We start from the raw sequence: 24,081 nt of genomic DNA on the forward strand, positions 1-24,081 counted from the left end.
TTAGCTTGTTCTCCCTCATCTGGCATTATTGAGATTAATGGCATTCAAGGATACTAAGATTTGGGTTGCTTTAGAAATAATGAATGGATGGATAGATGAATGAATGAAGAAAAATAGTTACTAGAGAGCTGAGAGATAGATTATAGCAACATGAGTCCATTATGCCCAGCATCATCCCAACAGGAAAGAGCAAAAGCAAAACAAAACCATTCCTCCAATGCTTAACTCTGCCAGAGGACCCAGATAAAGTGACTGATGCTACTAAAAGCTTCCAAGTATAATCTCCCAGCATGACCAAATAGGTCTCAGACGAAACCCCAATTAATATGATTGCAGAAAATGTTTCATCCAGATGCAACTGCAACTGAAAAACTCATCCAAGAACAGAATATTTAACTGACCTATAATTGGAATAATGTTCTGGATGAAGGAAAAGCTTTTTCAGTAAAGGTCTTCTGTAGGACATAACACTCTGCACAGGAAGATATTGATCATCACCCAACCTCACCTGACTGATTTAATCAGCCAGAAAGGGCAAGGATCGAGCAAAGTCCTTGTATCTGTCTTCTGTCTTCATCTTTCTGAGATGCAAGTTGAAGAATATTCATATGAACCTGCCAAATGGTTACCAAGGTTACTTTTCTATGACCTATCCTAATACTGGAATCCAATTGAGGGGAATGATAGATTTTGCAAATAATAATGAAACAGCTCAATTTTCTGGCTTTCCTCGCCCCACATCACAATGGAGGATTTCTGCCTAATACAGAAAAGTATCACTGCCCCATTTCTGTGCAGGTGCAATGGAAACAAAGCTCATGGATCATCCAGGGCTCTAATGCCAAGACAAATTTATCTACTTATTAATAAAATAAATGTTGAGGCCCACATGATTCCACAATGACACTGTGGTTTAGAAATCCAAAAAGGCCAATCAGAAAATAAGTTGCTAAGAAGAAAGAATTAAAAACCCTCTGCCCCATAATACATCTAATCTAAAAGGGCCTGACAACCTCCAAAGGCTGGAGAAGAGCCAAGTTTCTAAGGCTCACTGAACGGCAGACAGGATAGAGGGCATTTCAAAATTATTGAAAACTATTCTAGACAGCAGGGGCTCCAGCACAGAATCTTATTTCCGATCGATGACATTGTTTCATTGGACTTGGAGCATGCCAAATGTGACCATGCAGGACAGATAAAAACCAGAGACAAGTCATTCTTCAGATAATCAGGCCCTAGGCTATATAGGGCTTTATAGGTAACAAACCAGTACCTTGAATTGCACTTAGAAACCTACTGATCATCAGTGAAATTATCAGAGAAGAGCCATTACATGAGCATTAACAAAACCTGCCCATTACAACTCACACTGCTGCTTCCATGTAGATCAGTGGTGGGTTGCTACCGGTTCGCCCCAGATCGGGCGAAGCGGTAGCGGCGGGGGTGGGAGGCTCCGCCCACCCACCCAGACGTCTGTGCATGAGTGAACCGGTAGCAGCCGAAATTGAAACCCACTACTGATATAGATCTTAATCAAGACGGGGTTAAGACTTCTGAGGCCTTGACATCTGATGTGCTACCTCTCCCACTTAGTCCCCACAATTGGTCCAGAAAAATATAACAATCAATGATATAGAAGGTCCCTGAGAGAGCAAAGAGAACAACCCAATACCAGCATTATCAATCCACACAAATAATTCCATCTCAGCTTTATGCCCTACTTTGAAATAAAATTGAAAAAAAAGTTTGGATAAATTCATCCATAAAAACTGCCTGGAGATGGTTTAAAAGAAAAAAAAAGTACAGATAAACTTCATTGCAAAATCTGAATCCCATTAAGTTTTGAGGAAGATTTTCATGGATATGCTGCTTTGTCTGATAAGGTAATCTTGGCAGGAAGGTGAGATTTCTTTGTACCTTGAGATCTGTGTAGAGGCTAGGAGGAACAAGAAGAATGTGTTAAGGCCCAGCAAGTTTGTGCTTTCGTTTAAGAGTGAAGCAGGATTGGGTTTTAGTTACTATAAAGAAGTATGTGAGAACAGTCTTTCTGTGGGGCTCGTAACTTTGAAAGTTCTCCTTTGTCCCTTTCAGAGACAGAAGAGAGAGAGACTTATTGAAAAAAAATACTCATGCTCTTTGATATCTCTTAGCAGCAGAGATGTGATCTTACTTTCCTATATCATCCCTTTTCAAATGAAAGACACTTCATTCAATGTACTTCCTCATTTGAACACAAAATAATTACCGCTTAGTACCACTTGGCAGTAATTACAGTTGCAGAAATGCAGATATTTAAGGCAATACGTTTAAAAATGAAGTACATATGTTTAAAAGAGTTTGGAACATTTATTTTTCTAAAAAAGTATATGCAAACTATTACATAAAAAATGACTTGTTTATTTCAGTATAAACAACAATATAAAGACATATATATCTTTTGGAAATTTCACATATACATTATCACCATAAAATGTTCAAACTTACAGACCTGTATTCTGAAAACCCATCAGTGTACCCATCAAACCATCATTATATAATAACTTGAAGATTAATTGAATTAATGCAGAACAATTATTTGAACCCACTTGTGCATTGTAACAAAATTCACACAAATGTAACAATGTCATTTGTTTGTTACGTGAATGAACCACATTGGGCCTCACAGTAACATTTTATCAATCCATTCAAGAAATTAAAAATTTGTAAAAAAACTGGTTTGTTCATAGCTGTGCTTATCAAAAAGCAAGAATCACACTAAATTGTTTAATCCTGGCATGTTGTAAAGCTAGTTTAAAGCTTCCTGAACTGATGAATCATTGAGAACTATATAGTTAGGGTAAAACTAGAAATCTCTTCAACTACTCCACAAAAGAAAGTGGACATTAAAGTGGATGATCATAATAGTTTGCATATTAGGGTTCTCTAATATGGCTTACAACCAAGCCAGTCTTCAACCTTTCACGTGTTGGGAAAAAACACAACTGTTCATGTGTTTCACTTATCCAAGCAAAAATTGCCACTGAATATTACAGTTTATGTATTTTAGGCAAGTCACACTAACTTTGAAGTTTGTTAGTTAAACATGAACCAGACATCTGAATTGTAATTATAATTTGCTGTAACATTGTGAAAAAAACTTGTTTCTGTTCTTCTGGGTCATTTTTAAGATCCTCAATAGTTTTCTGAAGATATTCTGGAAGTTTCTGAAACGTTTCAAGCTCTTTAAAATATAGATCTATTAACCAATGATTAGAAGAGTTCATATCAAGCTTATAACAGTCATCTGTCACCAGGAATGGATCTGAGAAACCAAGCTTTTTAAAGGTAATAGGAAAAGGTCTAAATAAGTCATATACAGAACAAAGATTTAACAACATCTTGCAAAATAAGTTTATCCATAATTCTTTGCGTTGTTTATAGAAGTTACTTTGTACTTGAGCATGAAATTCCTCAACTGTCTGTTCTGGCTTCACAATATTCAAAAGACGTTGCTTAGTTGCTGGACATTTTATGTAATCAAGTGGTAACTTTCCTTTAGAATCTTTTTGCTGTAGCAATATTGATCCTGTAGGAGACAAACATCAGTCAGAAATTATACACACACATGTAGACAAAAAGTGCCTAAGAAAAGTCTGGACTCTCCATGAATCTTAAAGATAAGCAAAACAACAAAATCAGATTTTATAAAACTAGATAAATAGCATAATTTAAATCAAGATTAGATGATGTTTTATAATGTGATTTTATCCTGTTAAGACACTATACCATGGCTATTAAAAAGTCTGTTAATGCATGTCTCTTTTTTTTGAGGGGATGCTTCATTGCACTCCCTAGAACCTCATAATCATATAACAATTGAGTCATTTTTTTCAAAACTGAGGGTTCCTTTGTTTTAAGTGGCACACAATTTATTCCTTAAACCCTTTAATAATGCAAATAAAACTTGTCAACAGCCAGGCTTGATGCAGACTCCAGCTAGGGATCCAAGCCACCTTTCCCCCCTCAAAAAAAAAAACAAACTTTCCTGTTCAGAGCAAAGGTTATTTGTTGTACATAGTTTTATGTATAAAAACAAACTACAATTCTAAGTATATTTTCAGTTGTTTGCAAAAATGTAAGCATCCTGATGGAATTGTAGTCAATGACCTGAAACAAACATGCCTCCAATTCAACCATGTAATAATTACAAGAAAGAAAAATAATGGTTTTGGAATAGGCTTCACAGTCCTCTAGAGTTGACCATTATTGAAAGTAATTTCAAATATGTAAGGAGATCCAACAATATTTCTCTTATCAAGGTGTTCTGTTAATTTTTACTTTCATGCACCCTTTAACCAAGTAACTCATATTACTTCTATTAAATTTCTTCTGAATAGACATATCGAATGCAATAGGGATGCAATAAGCATATACATCCAAAATTATTGTAACTTGGTTTTCATCAGCTTACATTATATTACAACAGGCGTCCCCTGGGCAATGATGATGTCACCGGCTGACATCACCATTAAGCACTTTGGTGCTTCTGACATGTAAGTATAGTATATTACAATATATTTCATCATATCTCCTTGCTGTGTTTGAAATAAAAGTCCCAGAAATCCTAATTAGCAATAATCATGATAGCTAAAATTCTAGGTTATGATCCCACTAAGCTGCAGAAATCTGATTAAGTAGAAGGAAGTGGGGTTTTCTCTCATTTTATATAATAGGGCCTCACCCATTGGGGTTGCTGGGAGTGAGCGTGGTGGTTCTTAGCTTGCCTATATTGGTGGTTCCTTGATGGGGGTACTGTTTACTTCTTGAGTGTTGCACTAGTGTTAATTTTAGTGTTAGTGTTACTCTCTGCTAATCTAGGTGTTGATTCCTAATGAGAAGGTGTTTTGGTCTTTTTGTTTCCTTTTTTGGATTTTGACTGTCTCTCTTGAGTGGTGTGTAGATGCTGTTAATCTTTACCAATTCCTACCAACACTGACAGGGCAAACACTAGCTTATAAAATGAGAGCAAACTCCACTCCTTGCAGTACTGATGATGTTATCTAGTTTGGTAATAAAATGTCTGCAAGAAAAGAACCAAGCTCAGAGAGCACTAAGGACCTCACAGTTCAATCTTGAGCTACAAATAGTCTCTTCTATCAGTAAATCTGATTACAGTATTCATTCTGGATTTTAAGTATACGTTTAGTCTATTTTTCATTGAACTTTCTGTATGTAGTTATGATCTATGAAAAGCACATTGTCTCTACTATTTTGGATTTAAAAAAAAAAAAACAACTGTCAAAATTTATTCCTTTTATTCTGGAAAACAATCTGGTTCATGCTGCAGCCTAACTATGCCTTGAAAGGGATGAGTTTCTGCGCTTCTATTTCATCTGGGATTCTCTTTATGCACCATGGCAACCCATGTCTGTATAGGCTAGAAATTTGGCCAATGATGTAAACATTTGCAATGGCTTTCCATTATGTTCTTACTTTGTAGGAAGTCATGCAAACTACGCTAATATAAAAGCTTTTTATATGATAAAATCTCAACACTGTCAAGGAAAATATGATTTTTTTGCTTCTACATGTCTACACTGAGTAGCTTACCTAGAATGCATTTACTTTAATTCAGCAAGTATGTAGAATTTGTACATATAAAAGTCCATATTAATCAATGTTTAAAAGCATGCATCCAGGACTTACTAGAAAGTAAAAGTAGAGACCTCTTTTTTCTTAACAGTGATCACTGTTCATATTTTGTTTTGTTAGAATAGGGAAAAAAATATTACTATGTAATTCACTGCCATATAGACATTATTCTAGTTAGGGAAAACATCCCATCAATTTAGATTTTACAGGATTGCAAACCACAGGATAAGAAATATATATTTTTTTGGAATTGGCAAATAACATGGGTAGTCATAAAGAATCTGTTATTTACATTTAACTGGAATGCCCTTTTCTGCCTAAAAATCGTTATGCTAAAACTAATACAGTACACGGAGGTAAGAAAAATGTTGTTGGATAATCCTGGCCAAATTATAATCTTTCAAAGTAACCTGTTTCATAGGGTTGTTGTGAGAATTAAAAGATGTGCAGAATATGGGGCACTAACAAACAGATTAATATTAGTATAACTGTGATGAAAGTTTATAGAGATGAAATTACCTGGAGTAGTAAAGAGAAATGTAATTAACTCTAAAACATTGATACTGCATTGTAGTTAGTTACTTAAAAAAAATAAAAGGCACACGGATGAAGAGAGTGAAAGTTTTGAACGGTTCTGAAGAATAAGAAATGTGAGTAATTCTACCCTGAATATGCAACACAGAGTTCTTGTCAAACTCTTGTCAAAACCTCTGACAGGCCAAAGCCTGGCAACTGACAGCAAAGATAAGTCTGAGCACACAGCCTGTAAAGTTGCCAGAAGACCTTGATGAATGAAAGAGCAAGTAGATCTTCTCCCTTAGGACAAGGGGATCATCCAGTGGCCATTCTTCATTGACACACAGGAAAAATGCACATCTGTCAGTGGAATGCCACATTCAATTGAGGACTTGGACTTGCTGTAATATTGGGTCTTGCATCACTTAGACCGATTGAAGAGAAGCCAGGTATTGGCTGGGCCTGTCATCTGCATGGTGCAGTAGATAAATAAAACACCTGGGAGATCATGTTACTGTTCTGGAAAATATACACTGAGAGGGAAGAACAGGGATATATTGATTGGGAAAGAATGTCAGACAGAGATCAAGCAAATAGCCTTTAGGGGGCAGGAGACAACTGCAAATACAAAGGAGCCTTCCAGAGCAAACAAAAAACAGCATTAATTTGTAATTTGGGATAAGTTTAGGTAAAAAATCAGGTACAGCACTTTTTTTTACTCTATGCAACTGAGTTATATAAATCTGGAAACAAGATAAAACATGAAATCAGAATGACACATGGCATAATAAAGATTACAAACTATGCTATGCATCTAGAGATATAAAATGCTCATGCAAATGTAAACCGTTATACAATGTAAGTAAGACACAAAAGGTGGTATAAGTGGCATCTACAATAGTTTTTTAGTGTTTTGCTATTAAAATAAGGCACCTTTTTCAGAAGAAACAACCCAAATAAAAGCACTTGGTTATTAAGTAGCACGAAGCAATCAGCTTAAGCATACTGCAGTTCATTGTAATATAATATAAAATCAAGTTTTGGGATAGTATGAAATGCAATCTATAGTGTTGTTTATTAAGATAATCTTTAAAGCAAATCTGCAATTCAGCAAATATGAAAAAACAGCCACAAATAATTTAACTGACAAGATGAATGAGTATAAATATGGCAAGATACACATCAATATTTATGAAAACCTCCAGCTTTCAAAATGACATTCCAAACAGCCTCCAATTTTAATACTCTGCAATTTTTAGAGATTCAAATTTCTCTAAACTTATTTAGCATAAATACACTCACCACCATGCTGAAGTAGAAGCTCAGCAATCGCTACATGTCCGTTTGACAGTGCATCATGCAAGGGAGTCACTCCATCCACTTGACTGAATAGGTTTACCTCTGGACAATGCTGCAAAATTTCACGGACGCACACTGTGCTACCATGGTTACAGGCTTCATGTAAAGGTGTCCAACCAGCATAGTCTGAATTATAAATTATGAGGAGTTTGAGGAAATAGCAAAATCCATATTGTTGGGATGTTCATAAAAATAAAATTCAAATTTCTAAAAAAAATAATAAACACATTTCTACACAAATAAACTTCAGTAAAAATCACACATAATTTGGTACTTTATTTTAAAAGAGGAAACATGACTTGAAAAGATGTATTCACTGCAATTTTGCAATCTAAAAATAAGTTTTCCACAAAGCAAATTAATATTAACAGTATTATTAAAATAAAGATTTTTTTAGAAGTCAAAATGGGGCTGGTTTACTAGAATTTAAACAATATTCTTATCCAGGGGATAAGGCTACCACTTTGAATTCATAATTATAAATTGGCTAGGTAGGAGTAATTTTTAAATAATTACTCTGCTTAACTGAAAATCTCAAGAATTATACGGAACAAATGACTGGTTCAACAAGCTTTCGTTCCAAGCTACCACTCAAGTCTTGCTTTTAATATATTTTTTTATGGGTAAGAAAATCATCGTGAAGAACGTTACAAACACATACCTTTCACAGCTATTTGGAAGGCTTATGGTAGCTATTTAATGCCAAAAAAAAAAAAAATCAACCACTTACCTTTAACATTAATATCTATTCCTGGTACAGTCAGAAGACGAATCAATTTCTTCACATTGTTGCTTTTGCAAGCAATATGCAGAGCTGTCTCCCCTAGAATGCAAAATTCATACAGTGTAAGCAAAACAGAAAATCAAGGCAATAAGCAAAGTGAAAGGAATTAAGGAGTGCTATTTGCCAGAACATTTATTCATCATAAATATCTCCTCTTCCCAGTGCAAATATCTTTAAAGAACACTTTTAAAAACCACCAAGCTTCTCTTCAGTCACAGATCCAGCAAGGATTGCACTACTAAAGGGTTAACCTAGGAATTATCTCTCCCTTCCCCCCACATTTGGTTGTAAAATGTTTCAGTCACATTATAAAAGCACCAAATGATCATGGAATACATGCACAAAAATGCTTGGATTTGAAGCCGTAAAAGTTTAGAATGCAGTTGCCCTCCCTTAATTATATTCATGAACCCACATTAAGTGCATGGCTTTTTTTGATACAGCATTTGTAGCTTAATTCAAATGAATGTTTCTGTCCAAGCACGAGTGCCTCTACACACTCAAGTATAATACGAAACTTCAAATCTGGTAACAGATGGTTTACTGTTTCTCAATAGGCTGTCTGGCTCATGTACAGTACCAGAATGAAAAGAGGGGGATGGGGGAAATGGAAGAGATTAAAACGAATAAAATGATCTTTTTTTTTCTTTAAACCCCCCCCCACATACAACCTCATTTAGAACTAGAAAAAGATTAAACAAAAAAATCTGCCACCCTGAAATATGAATTGCAAACTTCTAGGTAGTGTTGTAATTGCAGCAGGCCAGGTATTAAAAAACTATTAATCTACAATACTTTGGTGAACTGATTATATCAGAACAAGAGCATATAAAAAACATGTTGCTCAACATAAATAATGAAAACTTTTTTTAAAATCGTTTGCGCCATTGGATTGGGTCATTATTTATCTACATGTAGGAAAGGTAAAGTCAAGCTGTTTATGCTGCATGCGGCTGAATCCATCATAAGCCACTTTACCAGGCTTTGCTTTGTATTCAGAACATTATATTTATGCAAAGAATATTTGGTGGTGGTTATAAGAAAGTACAATATCTTACCTTCAACTATTTCTACATTAAATGATAATTATATGCCAATTTATTCTACTGTACACTCTCATTAATCAAGAAAAAGATATAAATTTTAAGTAATTGTTTCTGACACAATTCTTGAGAAATTGGCACAGACTGAGAACAAAATATAAAAATCCACGCAAAATTATTTTTTTAAAAAAAAAATCCTTTTATTTCAGGCACATAGTATAGGAGGAAGACCATTTTAATTGCATCACTCTTACCTTTCCTAACAAATGTCAAGCTTAAATTCATCATCATTTTATCACAGAAACCCTATCACAATTGTACTGTAGTACATTTCACTGAATTTGTGCTTTAAGTAGAACTTGGGTAAATTACTAAACTGATAATTTAAACCCTCAACATTTATCTTCCGATACAATGAACAGTAAAGCCTGGGGCTGAATGCCGAGAAGAAGAAAATACTCCACATGCTTAATAAAGATATATAATACAGCATGCCCTTCAGTCTTTGTTCACAAAATGTCTAGGAGTGGAGGGGAGCAAGAGAATTAGACTTTCAAATCAGAAGATAATGCTGATCCTTTCCAAGCACAGGTTGGGGTGAATTAGTGAAATAAGGCAGTCAGGACCCAAATGGATTTATTTAAGGTATACTATCAATTTAAAATTGGTGTGTTTGGCAAACGTAGGTAAAAGAGGGGGAAATCCTGCAAAAAAAAGGGGGGGGGCATTCACCCTTATATATATGACTTCTCATATTTATGCATCTGATGATGTGCAACATGTAAAGCAGGGAAGTGATGTCTGGCTTAACTAATTATGTGACATTGCTTTACTGCAAATCCTTTGATTTTTAGCATTAGAAGTGCACAATACCTTTAAGATTAATCTTATGGACATTCATCTGGTTCGCTGAAGAATGGCAATTTTCTTTGCCATGCAATATGGTAGGCTTGGTTTTCTTTTTGAGATTTTTTGGTAGATGAGCAGAGTTATCCTTGGTTTGTACACTGCAGATAAGCAAACATTGAAAAGAGGGCATGATAGGTTTACCTTAAACACAACTACTGTGTATTACAATAATAAAGTATTCATAATTCTAACTGCTTGCAATTAAAACAGAAACAGCAAAATTTAACACAGCAGCACATAACTAGCTCCAAAATTCAATAAAATTAGAACAATCAGTACGTAGAATATGTTAGACGGAAAGATACACACACCCTTGTACACACACAAACATGCTCATCACTGAAACAGCAAGGCACAATAATTTGCAGACATCACAGGTCACTTAGAGTTCAAGAAATGGGTCAGGTCAGAAGCTGTCCCTCAAAGCAGAATCCTACTGTAGTGGTGTTGTAGATGTTACTTACGGTACATCAGGCAGGACTTTGGTTTGGTTCTGCTTATCGCCACTTAGCATCAGTAATGCCCTCTGAGAGTCAGAGCATGGCCATTGCCCTATTTTCTTTTTCTTTTCTTTCTCACACACTCCAGCTTGTAAAGTAGGCAGATAGCAAGAAACCTGTTGCAAGAATGACATTTTGGTCTGAGCATGTTGAAAGATTTTAAAAGCATTACCAGTCTCCTCTTCTTGCATCTAAAGCTAACATCGTTAAATAATATCTTTCAGATAAACATACTCTTGAGTTTACACAACAGTTTTTTATCATTCTTAATGCCAAAGTAACTCCCATGAAACACATTTCTTATGCTTTTATACCCATTATTGGGAATTCAAAATGGCTCAACTTGCTATAACAGAAAAATACAAGGGAAAAAAGGAGCACAAGAAATTTAGTCCTGTCCTTCAATGACTGTGACAACATTGTGCTGTATCTATATACTGTAATGAAGCCTTCGGTCTATAGCACTGTTCTTCAAAGAGGGCTGAATCTAAGCTTTTTACTGATTTTTTTCCCTACACTTTCTTCTAGAAGGAGAAAACATGTGATTTAGCAACACCTAGCTTTTGAAAAATTAATATTTAAACTTTTTTTTTAATACCTTCAGTATGTTCTGTTCACAGGCTTTTTGATTTAGTGGAGATTGATCTGATCAGGACTAAGAAAAAGATGATTTTTATTTCCATCTTTCCTTCTGCAATTCTGTTATGCTTTCCTCCATGCAATTTGCCCCACAATACACAGAATAGGTAGGGAATTGGCAGAAAAGTAGTAATTGAAAATGTTGCCTACTGTAGTCTCAATTGAACCAAAGCCCCTCCCAAGCCTTCTTTTGACAGGAAGGACACAGTAGATGCAACTGATATATATAAGCTGAAGAAAAGAAGGAAAGCGCTCGTCTACTGATATCTTCTCCGCTGGCATTTCTACCATGATGTTTATCTTACTGAAAGATGCCTAAACTAGGGGAAAAATCCTTTCACTCAAATATACAGAGTGATTATTTGCTCAGCTGGAGCAGGGAAATGCAATGTTACTTTCCTCTGCCTGCCTAAAGTCCAGGATTATTAGCAGCCCAGGTGAGCTAAACACCACTACATCAATAATATCTGTTGGAAACTCTGTCTCATATATTCTAGCTTTAAGAACAATAATAAAGAAGATCACTATTTTTGTCACATTAAAAATTATGAACTATAGTTTCAAACGTTCAGACCACAATGTGAAATATGATGTCAGAAGTATGGGCATTTGCAAGAAAGGTGTCAGGCAATGACAATACGTGTGTCATGACCTGTAGTACATACTTTACTTTCTTATACATATGTAGCATATAACAACTGCACATAAAGAGAAAATATGTTCTCGTATTTGGAGAAAGCCGTCGTGTTTACTTTGTACCATGTGTACTGAAGTTGTATTAGGTTATGGTCCCTCAGGAAACACATAGTTTGATCTGAAGTGCCTAAACTTCCACATGGAACTATAATTATTTAGCCTCTTTCCAGGGTCCTACTTTAACGTTAAATGAAGGCCACAGCAGATAAGAGTACGAGCAAATAAAATGGCTTAGATAAAAAAAGATGAATAAGAAACACAAAGTCTCAGATCAGGAAATCTGAAGGTGCAACAAAACAGCTAAGTCGCTAACATGGAAAGTTAGAGATCTTAAGTTTCCTCTCAGAAGTCTTTTTAATTTTTGCCCCAGCCCTGCTTCTTATTTCACAAAGGAGGGGGGTCGGCCATCACTTCCTTTCAGGCATCACCTCACTAGTCTGTGAGGGAGACTGGTCTCATCAACTGTGCTGCCTTTTGCATGGTTAAAATATGTAAAAAGTATAGTAATTTCCATTGTGCAAACTCATGGCTGAGCAGTTAATGTAGAAGAAGGTGACTTGGCCTTCCTTCCCTCAACAAACAAAATCAATCTTTATTTAAAGAGAAAGCATAATTTCCTTTTTTTAATTTTATGTATTAATATACAAATAGTCAGTGTTGGAACAGTACAGATAAATAATACAGGTGTTCATATCAGAATACCTGCCCTCTCAAAAGGAAAATTCCGAAAGAAAATGTGATGTTCCATCGTAGGTAGACCACAAGATGGGAATGATCTGATACAGATACAAGGTTTTTGGGTGGAATTTTAAGAGAGACACTGCAGGGATTTCAATGTATTACAAATAATAAGAATGTGAAGATATGCAAAATACAAAGGTATGCAAAATGCAAATAATATTTTCACGCTCAGTTGGTTATCAGCCTTTCAATGCAGCCCAGGTCAAGATACAGACTGCACAAGTAATACTGGAACTCTTGTTTTCTTGATATAGGGTATAGCAACAGGATTTTGAAAGCTTGACACCATTTTTCCTTCCCTCCCTCGTACACTCGGGAGTTAAGGCAAAGCAAATTTTGAATTTCTTTCTAGTATTCTCTTAAATCAGGAATCTCCAAACTTGGCAATTTAATGACATGTAGACTTCAATTCCCATAATTCTCCAACCAGCAAAGGAGTTGAAATCCACAAGTCTTAAAGTTGCCAAGTTTGAGACTCCTGTCTCAAATCATCTCTTTAAGTATAGGCTTAAATCATGCTAATAGCTAATTGCTATCATACTGTTTCTCCAAGATCATGTTAATAGTTCTCCATATTTTGGTAGCTTCTTTATGTACTGTATATGACAGAGACCATGTTTTCCTTGAGAAAATGGGGATTGGGGACTTCTACAATCCATACACTAGGACTTCTGATAATCAGGCAGATTCACAACAAGAAAGAGAGAGAGATGAAGCCAACAGTAAAGGACAGGTCAGAATAACATTAAATGAGCAAATGGCACTTACCATTTTTTGAAGTGAAAGCAGTTCATTAGAAAGAAGAGTGCTGTTTTGGAAATACAGATTTTTAAACACAGCTTCTGCGACAAACATTCCAAGCCACAGAGATGGGATAGAAGAAATGAATACTTTCAATTCCTCATATGAAAAATCTAAAAATAAAGTGAGCAAACATTAAACCTTAGACCAGTAATCTGGAAAAAAAATCCCTTGTAATATTTGCTAAACATCACATCTTTGTAGTATTAATAAATAAATAATAAATATTTTAATTATCACTCATTTAATTATCTGAAGAAAAAACTGATTAAAATGATAAAAAGAGCAATAATTTCCAAGGCAATTTTTTATCAAGTTTTCACGCTTAAATTAAAAGCTACATATCTCTAAACAGAATCTGTACTATGTTTTAAAGTAAAACATAGATTCAGAAAAACCAATGAGTCAATTTGGCATTTAAGGAAACAAATACAAGGCAATATTCTTATTAATGCAACTAAAATTGTTACAATTTTAACTACAATCTCAAAACCTGTACCAGGAGAACCATTGCCAAATACTTCTATGTATTTAAATTTACATTATGTCTACCCAAATTTAATATATGGTATAAGCTATTAGTGATCAATACAATTTTCTACTTCCAAATCTTGGATGTAGCAGATAGTATCTGTTGAAGTTCTATATTGTCAAGCTGATACAATAATATAGCTCTTAATTACAAGCTCTATCATCTACTTATGGAGCATGTCATGCAAAGGCCAATTTTAAGAATATATGACTTAAAATATTTTTAGCCTTATACTTCACCATATACTTTACAAAAATTCAAAATAATTTATTAGGGAAGTATGGATGAGAAGTTCATTTTTTTTTTTACATTTTTTGATGGTATATATAATCAATTTGTATTCTGCATACTATATAGCCAGGTGTAGTGATTAGAGCATCGGGCTAGAAACAAGGAGGTTGTGAGCTCTAGTACTGCCTTAGGCATAGAGTGAGCTGGGTGATCTTGGGCTAGTCACTCATTCTCAATCCTAGGAAACCAGCAATGACAAACCACTTCTGCAATCTTGCCAAGAAAACTGCAGGGACTCATTCAGTCGCCAAGAGTCAACACTGACTTGAAAACGAAAAACACCCAAATTAAAAGTGCATACTAAGATAAAAAAAAGGAAGGTGTATGTTCCATCACTGTGCATATACACAGTGCCAAGCTACATTCTATTTTTGTATAGTTTGCTGTCCTTTGGTTAATATTAATATTAATAATACATGTGGGTTTTGTCTCCTTGGTCAATTTGTGATATTAAGGCACTCGGAATGTCTTAGAATAACAATGATTAATCTCATTTAAGTTAACAGTTACAATTTATAGTTTTTTATAGCATTAAACTGTTTACTGTCATAGTTGGTGTCTGTACCTAACTGATTTGATGGGTACTGAAAAAGGAAAGCAGGATTAGTTCTAATTAGTACATAAGTGAGAGACCACCAGGAATCTCAGGTCTGTAAACGAGGTGAAGAAATTAAGAAAAACATCCCCCCAAACATCCAGTGATATACCATCTCTGTATGTTTTGAAGAAAACAATATTTGACAAGGGAGATTTCAGTTTACAACAACTGCTAACCAATTTGGCCTTTTTTATGGACACAGGTAGTCCTTGCTTAATGAATGTTTAGTGACCATTTGCAATTGCAATGGTGCTGAAAAAATAACTGGTTCTCACAGTGGTCCTCACACTTACGACCGTCTCAGGATCCCCACGGTTGTATGATCAGCATTAAGGTATTTCACACCTGTGGGTATTACGACTGTGGCAGCATCCCCTGGCACAGTTTGTATTTCACAGCCACCTTTTGACAAGTAGAGTCAATGGAAAAGCCAAAAGTTAAACCATAAGTTGCGGTCACATGAGGTCTCAATTAATGTGTTGTTTAGTATTATGGCGGAATAACCTTTGGGGGGTAAGAGTGGAGGTGGGAAGCCCACAGCTATATAACAGACAGAAAAAAAATCCTCTCTACCCTATCAGGTTTTTTTTTTTTTTTAAATTGATTTATATGCCGCCCTTCTCCGGAGACTCAGGGCAGCTTACAATGCGTTAAGCAATAGCCTTCATACTTTTTTGTATATTTATACAAAGTCAGCTTATTGCCCCCACAAACTGGGTCCTCATTTAACCTATCTTAGAAAGGATGGAAGGCTGAGTCAACCTTGAGCCTGGAGAGATTCGAACTAGCAGTAATTGCAGGCAGCTGAATGATAATAACAGGCTATTAGTCTGCTGCGCCACCAGGCTCCTTTTAAAAGGAGACAGAGGAAGGTTTGTACTTTCTGAAGTACTTAACAGAAACATTCTGTTAAATGCCTTACAATAAACTAGAATTAAATCATTTGGTCACATTTTCTGTCTGATCTACCTTGGGAGGGCTGACAGACAGAGTTGCTGGTCCCAATTGAGGTCATTAAATGAGAACTGCCTGTAATCAACACCTTAAAATTACAGTATAAATGATAAAGAATTAGTGTAATGTTCCACAAATTCAAGGGACATAACATGGGTAGCTCAACAATGTCAATCACTGGATTCTGAGATAAAAAAAAAAAACCCTTGAGAAGGAACGTCAAGGAGAAAAGTTGCAGAGAATTAATAGTAGATGAAGGCTCTACTGCACATATTCCAAAAGTCAAACAGGTTTTTCATTTATATATAATATAGGCTATAAATAATAAGGGCTATAATGCTTAATGCTTAATTACTAATTATTAACATTACCATCACACGAAATGGCAATATAAGCAGCAAGGTCATCAGCTACAGACGGCAACATATTTCTGTCCATTATGAAGCCTGAAATAATCCAATATTCCACAACAGCTCCCAAAACTGCATTTAATAGCTCAGCTATTTCATGTTTGAAGACCTGAAAAAGAGTACAAGTTCTATATTGTTATTATTTACTAACATACACTCATATTTGTCTGTATATTATTCACTTTAATAAATAAAATGTTTTCTGAGTTGCTAGGAGTAAAGAAATTACTGCTTCAAGATAGTGGGCCCAATATGAAGCTACAAAAACTGTCTGATGTGGTCCAGATTGTTTCAAAGGTAGTTCAATATGATACAACCCCCCCCCCCCCGAAAGATCTCTTATCTATCCATAATATAGCAACGGTAAAAGGTACAAATACTTTTAAACTTATTTTTCAGCAGAATAGGACTTTTTTAAAGGGAAGTTGGAATTAATGAGTGGATGAAGCATGCTGAACTTCATAGAAATTGGTGGGGGGAGGTTGAACATCTTTCAAATAGGTTGGTTGTTTTAGCAGGCTGAGGGATGACACAGAACACAATTATCATTTTTGTGAATAATATATATGACAATATTGAGACTATGGGTCTTTTGTGCAAAAGAAAGGGATATTCATTAGGAATAACAATTCTTCTTCCTCATGTAAAGCAGGTAATTGTCAGGTTTTCAGGAGGAACGTAAGGGATTACTTTGGTGTTCTTTTCCATAGAAGCTAGCTAATACAGTTAAGGAAAAAAATATCTACGATTAGATTCCGATAACAATGAAGTAACACATATGATAAAACTAGAATGTCTGTTAGCTTTTAAAGATCTTTTTATCTTTCCACATGCTGTTAAAAGGAGGCTGGTCACAAGGATCACTATGAATGGAGGATGGGCCTGTCAACTGTAAAAACTATACTTGCATTAGACATGGTTACCAGCACTACAGGTAGCCTTTGAGTTACGAAAGTTGGGACTGGGGCAGCTATCACTAAGTGATGCAGTCATAAAGCAATCCAAACAGTCCCGGTTGCTGCTGTAACCCCAAGATGCACAGGTTGTTAAATGGGAAATCCTAAGTAAAAAGCACAGGAATATGTCAGGATGGCATGTACACAAGTGGAATGAGACTGAGGGAAGGAGGGCTTGGGTGTATGTATGTTAAGTGTAGAAAGGTTGAGGGAAGGACTGGGTGTATGTGCGCGAATGCAAGACTAAGGGAAGGAGGACAGGGCATGGCGTTTAGGAAGGCAGGAAAGACTTGTGGCCTTCCCTGCGGGCTATTGCATTGACTGAGAAAAAAACCCCATGTGTGTCTGTACTGTTGTCAAGAAACAGTCGCTAGATGTATACTTCATATGCACAGGTAATTTATATAATAATCTGTGTCATACTACAAAATATCAAGTCTGTATTACATTGAAAGTATGCAACAACGAATATTTATTAACAGAGCCTTTCTGAAAGTGGGACATCTAAAAATATTATTTTTCCTTCTTTATATTTATATTAGGTAAATAACTTACATCAATTCTCCTGTACTTTTCTCTGTATGAATATATAACCCAGTCTATTAGAATATTTATTTGTTTGTTGAAAAGCAATGAATCGTTTCCTAACCAAAAGGTGTTCAAAAGAACAGTCTGTGGCATCACTAGCGGATTATGTGAGTCACTTCCTTCATAAAGCCTGTAAAAGAAAATTTCATTTCTGGATTTAACTACTTAATTTGTTAAGACTTCAGTATGCTGCATATTTTCAAAACCTGTAGAGTTTAACAGTATAACAAAGAATCTATAGAATGTGTGATAAATAATGAAGTGATGTTTTAGGCTTCATTTAAGGCATGTAAAATGTAGAAGCTTGCTATCTTGTCATTTAGAGGCGACTTCTTGAAGAACAAAATATTTTAACCCATCTGTTATTTCAAACAAAGGACTACAATAGCTGAAGTTCAATAGCTCAACCACAGCATACAATAAATATGAGTACCAAGATTGCCTATTAGCAAAGCTATAATATAATATTGTTATCTTAATTTACAAGATTATTTTTGTTTGTATGTAGGAACTTCAAAACTAAGAAAGAAACCACATTAGAAAATATTATGGAGAGCAAGGCAGAAAGGTGAAATCAACATTAAATAACTCTTTATGGTCTAGCTAATCAGGGTTAAACAGCCATGTGCCTTTGGATACAAGACCTGTAATTCTCAAGAAACAAAGAAAATGATAGTTCACAATTTCTGGAGGATATCAGATTTCCCATACCTGAGCTAAAGTGGAATCTCATCCCACAAATATGTCCTTAAAAGTTGTGGGAAACATTATGATTTATATAGTAACTAAGATAAAGATTATATATTTCACAGGAAGGAACTGCATTCTGGAAATTTGGAACGGCTAAACTGTAATATGTAATATCTGTCTCTTAGTTCTCCAATGCACTTTACAGTGTATTACAGCAAATTGTGACCTTTATTTGCAGGTTGTGTAAAACAATTTTAATTTGCTGCAGTTAAAACTTCAAATAAAACAGAACACCTTCAATACTTAAACATATTATTTTTAAAATGATTTAAATACATGTCACGAAATAATTAATTATTGCAATAGGGCTGTACACCTCATTGGATTTGAAAGCAAAAAAGTGCTTTGCAGCATACAGACAAAAATGTAGGCCCTTGCTTGAAACTCTTGAAATCAAACATGTCTTTCCTGGGTTAAATGACAGTGTGCTGGGCAACTGCACAATCCCAGGAAAAGGCACAACTAAATCCAAAGTGATGTACAGCCCTAATATTTAATGTATACATTTCTAAGTAGAACAGCCTATCTTTGAAACAGAGAACATAATTTACTGTAAAACAAGATCCACTTTAAAAATATAAATAGAAAGGCTAAAAGGGAAAAAAAATACCTTCTTCGTAATGCCAACACTTCAGCCTCAAACAAATTCATAAAAAATGTCAGCAATTTTTTGTGAAAGGTTCTGTCCACATTTGTAGTTTTTGGCTCCGTGATTGAATGACAAATATTATTGTAATGAAGACAAGAACTGTAGAGGGAAAAAACCCCACAATAATTAAGATTCTATCAATTTCACATATTTTCATGTACCTTTGTATTTACCACCCAGACATTTACATTTAAGTCCAATTCTTTGGGTTCTGAGAGTGTTCTCCTTGTGGTTATATCTTACTGGAACAGAGGTCTAATTTTGCAAAACACTGCTGAGCATGAAAAAGGGTTGCTGATAGGTAGAGAAAGGAAATTGCACAAGGATACTTTCAAAATAAGGAAGTAACTGTATTTAGTTTTTATTCCGCTGCTCTTCAATGTGTACAGAGAAATATATAAAATAATATCTACAACAAAGTGTCATAATTCAGGAAAGTACAAGGTGCTTCAGAGATCATATATTTTTGATAATATATTGTTCTACAATTACAGGCTCCACTTATTATTGTGAGGTTGTTAAAAATCCAATATTTGTCTGACAAAACAGGTAAGCACAGCAATAGGTTTTTTTTTAAAAAAATAATCCTTGTATCTTTGTATACACTTGAACTAACATTTTGACAGTTTTAAATTACTTAAAAATGGTTTTGCTCATGAACCTCATCTTAGAAAATGTGCATCTGATAGTAAAGCAATTAACCTTTTTGCTAGCTTTGATTGCACTCAAAGCTTTTTAAAACTTCTTTTTCATATCTATTAATAGTAGCTGATCAGCAGAAAAAAATTCTTAACATTCACTTCATATGAAAATCAAACCAAAACTCTATTTGCTGCTTCCGCAATGATGTAACAATTTCATTAAGGTTTTACCTGACAAGTGTTTCTATCAGAGACCATGTTCCATTCTTACAAACAGGACATTGAAGAATTTCAAGGTAATACCGTAGCACAGAAGGTGATTTCCAAGGAGGATTATATTCGAGGAGAGTATACATTATATGAAAAAACTGGACAGAAAGGGTAGGGTCTGAATTGCCCTGCAAGCAAGCATGAATGTGTATCAGTTTCATGTTCTGCACCAAACTTAATCTGATTATTATTTTAGTTTAAAACTGAATGTCTTGAAAAATTTAAGAGTGATTTATTTCACACGCATACCCTATATCTTTCTATATTTTATCAAATAATATTCTTACTTTTGGGGATCTGTCATTTAAGCAGAATCTCTACTTCACTGCAATCTTCTTTCTTCATAACTAAGTTGAAGGTAGTATTACAGATGAGTTTGGCAAAGTTAAAAACTCTTACCCCTAACCCAAATACCATCTTCTCAGAATAAATGAAGCACTGCCTTAGCTAAATGGTATTAAATTGACCAACTATCCCATTACAAAATCTTTCTCAAGAAAACTATATACTGTCAGCTAAGCCATCTAACATTTAGGAGGTGAAGGAATGCTGATAAGCTGTGAAAAGTTACTGGAAGATGAGCAGAACTTTGGGAAAGCAAAGGAAACTAACTTCCTAGACCAGGAGTGTTAAACTTGCATTGTCACGGTGGTGTCCCGTGACGTATTGGGACTTCCCCCGCTAAACCGGGAGTAAACGTGGCCAGAGCATGACACATCCAGTCTGCGGGCTGCGAGTTTGACAGCCCTGCCCTAGACAATGTTCATTACATATTGCCTCTTTGTTCTTTCAAAACACCGCTATCTTTGTAGTCCTGCCCCCATTATCTCATAGTTCCATCCCAATAGTCTCACTGATTGCACATGATTTTTTATATCTAGTGAAATGTCTGGCTAATATAGCCAATCGTATATATAGTTTAAGTCTACAAAGAGGGTGTGCAATCCCAGCTTTCTTTAGGTCTCCCTTTAGGTCTGCCTCTGTCAATAAACCAATTTATGCTTAATGTAACGTGTCTTAGTCTTTGGTTTAAATATACACCTAAAAAATTATATCACAATGTACAAAGGTACAAAGATTACCACACAATCTTAATTTTCACAATCTCAGCATAATTGAGTTTCACTGTGGTTAACACTTATCATTTCAAGATGCGATTTTTTTTTTTTTTACAGTAACGAGTAAAATATTGTTCTCACCTGGAGGATATGCTCTAAAAGTGAATGAATTAGTTTAGCAGGAGGAATACAATCTTTTCCAGAGAAAAATTCTGTGATTGCAATTGGTAAAAAATGATCATCCACTAGTTCTTCCAATATCTTGTTTCCCCTGGAACAGGGAGCATTTTCAAGCTAAGAAGTAAACTTTTAAGAATTATTATTAATGTACTTTTATTAGGTGTTAACAAAAATAAACAAAATCTTTCTGGATTCGTAATATGAATTCATTGACTAATCAATTATAATTCTGTATGAACATAACTTAACAGCATAAATAATAACTTGAAATTTGGTTGATTGAGGAAACAAATTCTATTTTGACTGGTTGATAGCTGGTATTCACAATTTTACAAGAATCTTCATTAACATTTGTTTTTATCTTATACTTGATTATAAACAAAACAAATTAATCTAAATTTTCAGACCTAAACTGTTTTTAAGACTCCACTTCCCAAAAAAGTGTTACAGATATACTGTATTTAGATTAAAAATTGAAACTGTGAACAAATCTGTTGTCCAAAAAATATTCCCACAAGAGTGCTAGTACTGTAACTACAAAATATCTGAGACGAAAAGACATTGTTGTTTGTTATCACTATGTTTTAACCAGGGATTTCATGTTCTGTCAATATTAAGCAGGGTGGATAAAAATCAATGATTTTTTTTTATTTAAATCGGATTTTTTTTTATTTAAATCGGATTTTTTTGATTTTTATCAAATTTATTTTAATAAAAAACTTTTGGGGTAAAAATCTATCGTAACATAGTTTTCTATTTAAGATACATAAATAATTTAGTTTATTCAGCATGAAATGGAGCTTAGTTATGTAGCATGAGGCTGTATATTCTGCAACACTGGGACTATCGGTGAGTTAACAGTGGGTCAAAGGAGTAGCAGAGATGACAGTTGCTCTTTAAAAATTATGATTTAAATAGAGTTGATTTAAATCAAGCCTTTTTACTAGTGATTTAAATCATGATTTAAATTGTGATTTAAATCAACTCGATTTAAATCAAATCCACCCTGATATTAAGTCACCGTGTTATCTAATGTTATCATTAATTGCAGGATTCACACCCTAAACAAATGTTCAATTACTGTGAAATATGCATTTGTATTGAGATATTCCTGTCAATATTTCAATAGTCATAAAAGATAGATTTACAACAGTATTCAAGTGTACTTAATTACTCCACAGTAGAGATTTTGAGGTGATCCAGAGAATTAAAATACAGAATTTTGTGCATTTTTTGCACATGTAGACTCTTTAGTACTTGGGATTGCAATTACTATTACTGTTGCTGAGCATAACCAGTTATAACCAATGAAGAATTAGTTCACATTTTTATAGTAACAAAGTTTATTATTCCTTCAAGAATTTGTACATTAAACTAGTTTATTTTAAAGTTAAGAGCAAGCAATTCCAGTTCCATACTCGCTTAAGCAAAAACCTATGGCTGTCACTATATTATAGTATCATATATGCTTAGTATCTCTGGGTAAAAAAGAACCTGCTGAAATTCAGTCCTTCCAGAATAGCATTTATAGTGAAACAAAAGGAAAAGAAACATATGTGCATGGATACACTCTGTGTGTCACTTTTAGGCATTCCTTCTAACTTCATTGTTTTAGAATCTTACCTCTTTGTTGCAGTCTATCTTCTGGCCCATTTGAGTGTATTTGCTTAGCATTGCCTATCAGTTAAAAACAAGTTGTTCTTGTTACATTCAATTTGTTACATATAGTGCATAGAAATATTACATGACAAATTAAATAGGCATATGGTTTATCAATCCTGCTAATTTCTAATAATACTGATAATTATAGTCAAATTCATTTAAAGGACTTTGCAGCTGATTCCTAAGTCTAATTTTTTCTGATAATATTTTATATTACATTTCTTGTAAAATACGTATTACGTGCATATATATTACCTTATTGCAATTTCCTTATTTGACAAAGTTTCTAATAGGCAGACCTATTTTTAAGTGAATTGCTAAAACAGATAAAAACAGATCTATATTTCTGCTACTTTGCCTCTAAATGTCTAGTCTCTGATATTAGAATGTCAGATAACATTCATTTTAGATTAATTCTTTTTAGATTAATTTCTATAAAAACACCTTTGTACAATTTTTAGCAACTTTACCTTCCAAAATAGTTCAAATTGTTCCGAAAGACCCCAACAACCTGAAAAGACTTTGGAGGGTTCTAGAGGAGATAATGCCTATTAGGTTTCCATTGTTTAAAGTAGGTATCAAATTACCTGAAGTAACAAGTGTAAGACTGAAACAACTTTCACTATATTCAGTTCTGTCTGAAAAATATCTCAGTTGTTCTTGAATAGTATTCACACTTACTGAATAGGTTTTAATTTTAAAAAATGCTAATAACTAAGTCAAGCATCTCTTCTTTAAATACAGGAGGTTTCCAACCCCTTCCACTGGTAATCCATTTTTGGGATTTCATATCTGAGGTTTAGTAAATCTTAATGTAATATCTCAAGCTTCCTACATTTAACTCTTCACCCAAGGTCATCACTGGATGTCTTTGCTCTGGCTATTTTTAAATCAAGAGTTGGAAACCTTCACTAAATTGAAAT

At 34.5% G+C, this 24,081-nt stretch overlaps 1 protein-coding gene across 1 annotated transcript in view; it reads right to left on the reverse strand.

The window, feature by feature from the left end:
• Nucleotides 1-2,492: 2,492 nt before the first annotated feature.
• The window catches only part of SLF1 (SMC5-SMC6 complex localization factor 1), a 29,466-nt gene continuing 7,877 nt past the window's right edge, over nt 2,493-24,081 (reverse strand). Inside the window, exons 6-17 of the mRNA XM_070935755.1 lie at nt 23,120-23,173; nt 21,458-21,610; nt 20,220-20,386; nt 19,309-19,446; nt 17,916-18,078; nt 16,366-16,513; nt 13,587-13,732; nt 10,707-10,858; nt 10,207-10,340; nt 8,237-8,329; nt 7,450-7,632; nt 2,493-3,565 (exon numbers count right to left, since the gene is read on the reverse strand). Coding sequence (XP_070791856.1) covers nt 3,057-3,565; nt 7,450-7,632; nt 8,237-8,329; nt 10,207-10,340; nt 10,707-10,858; nt 13,587-13,732; nt 16,366-16,513; nt 17,916-18,078; nt 19,309-19,446; nt 20,220-20,386; nt 21,458-21,610; nt 23,120-23,173 — 2,040 coding nt within the window. The 3' untranslated portion in view covers nt 2,493-3,056. The remainder of the gene's footprint in view (nt 3,566-7,449; nt 7,633-8,236; nt 8,330-10,206; nt 10,341-10,706; nt 10,859-13,586; nt 13,733-16,365; nt 16,514-17,915; nt 18,079-19,308; nt 19,447-20,219; nt 20,387-21,457; nt 21,611-23,119; nt 23,174-24,081) is intronic.

The sequence above is a fragment of the Pituophis catenifer genome, unplaced genomic scaffold, assembly GCF_029215685.1.
Source record: "Pituophis catenifer annectens isolate HBS135680 unplaced genomic scaffold, rPitCat1.0.hap2 SCAF_2, whole genome shotgun sequence".
NCBI lineage: Eukaryota > Metazoa > Chordata > Lepidosauria > Squamata > Colubridae > Pituophis > Pituophis catenifer.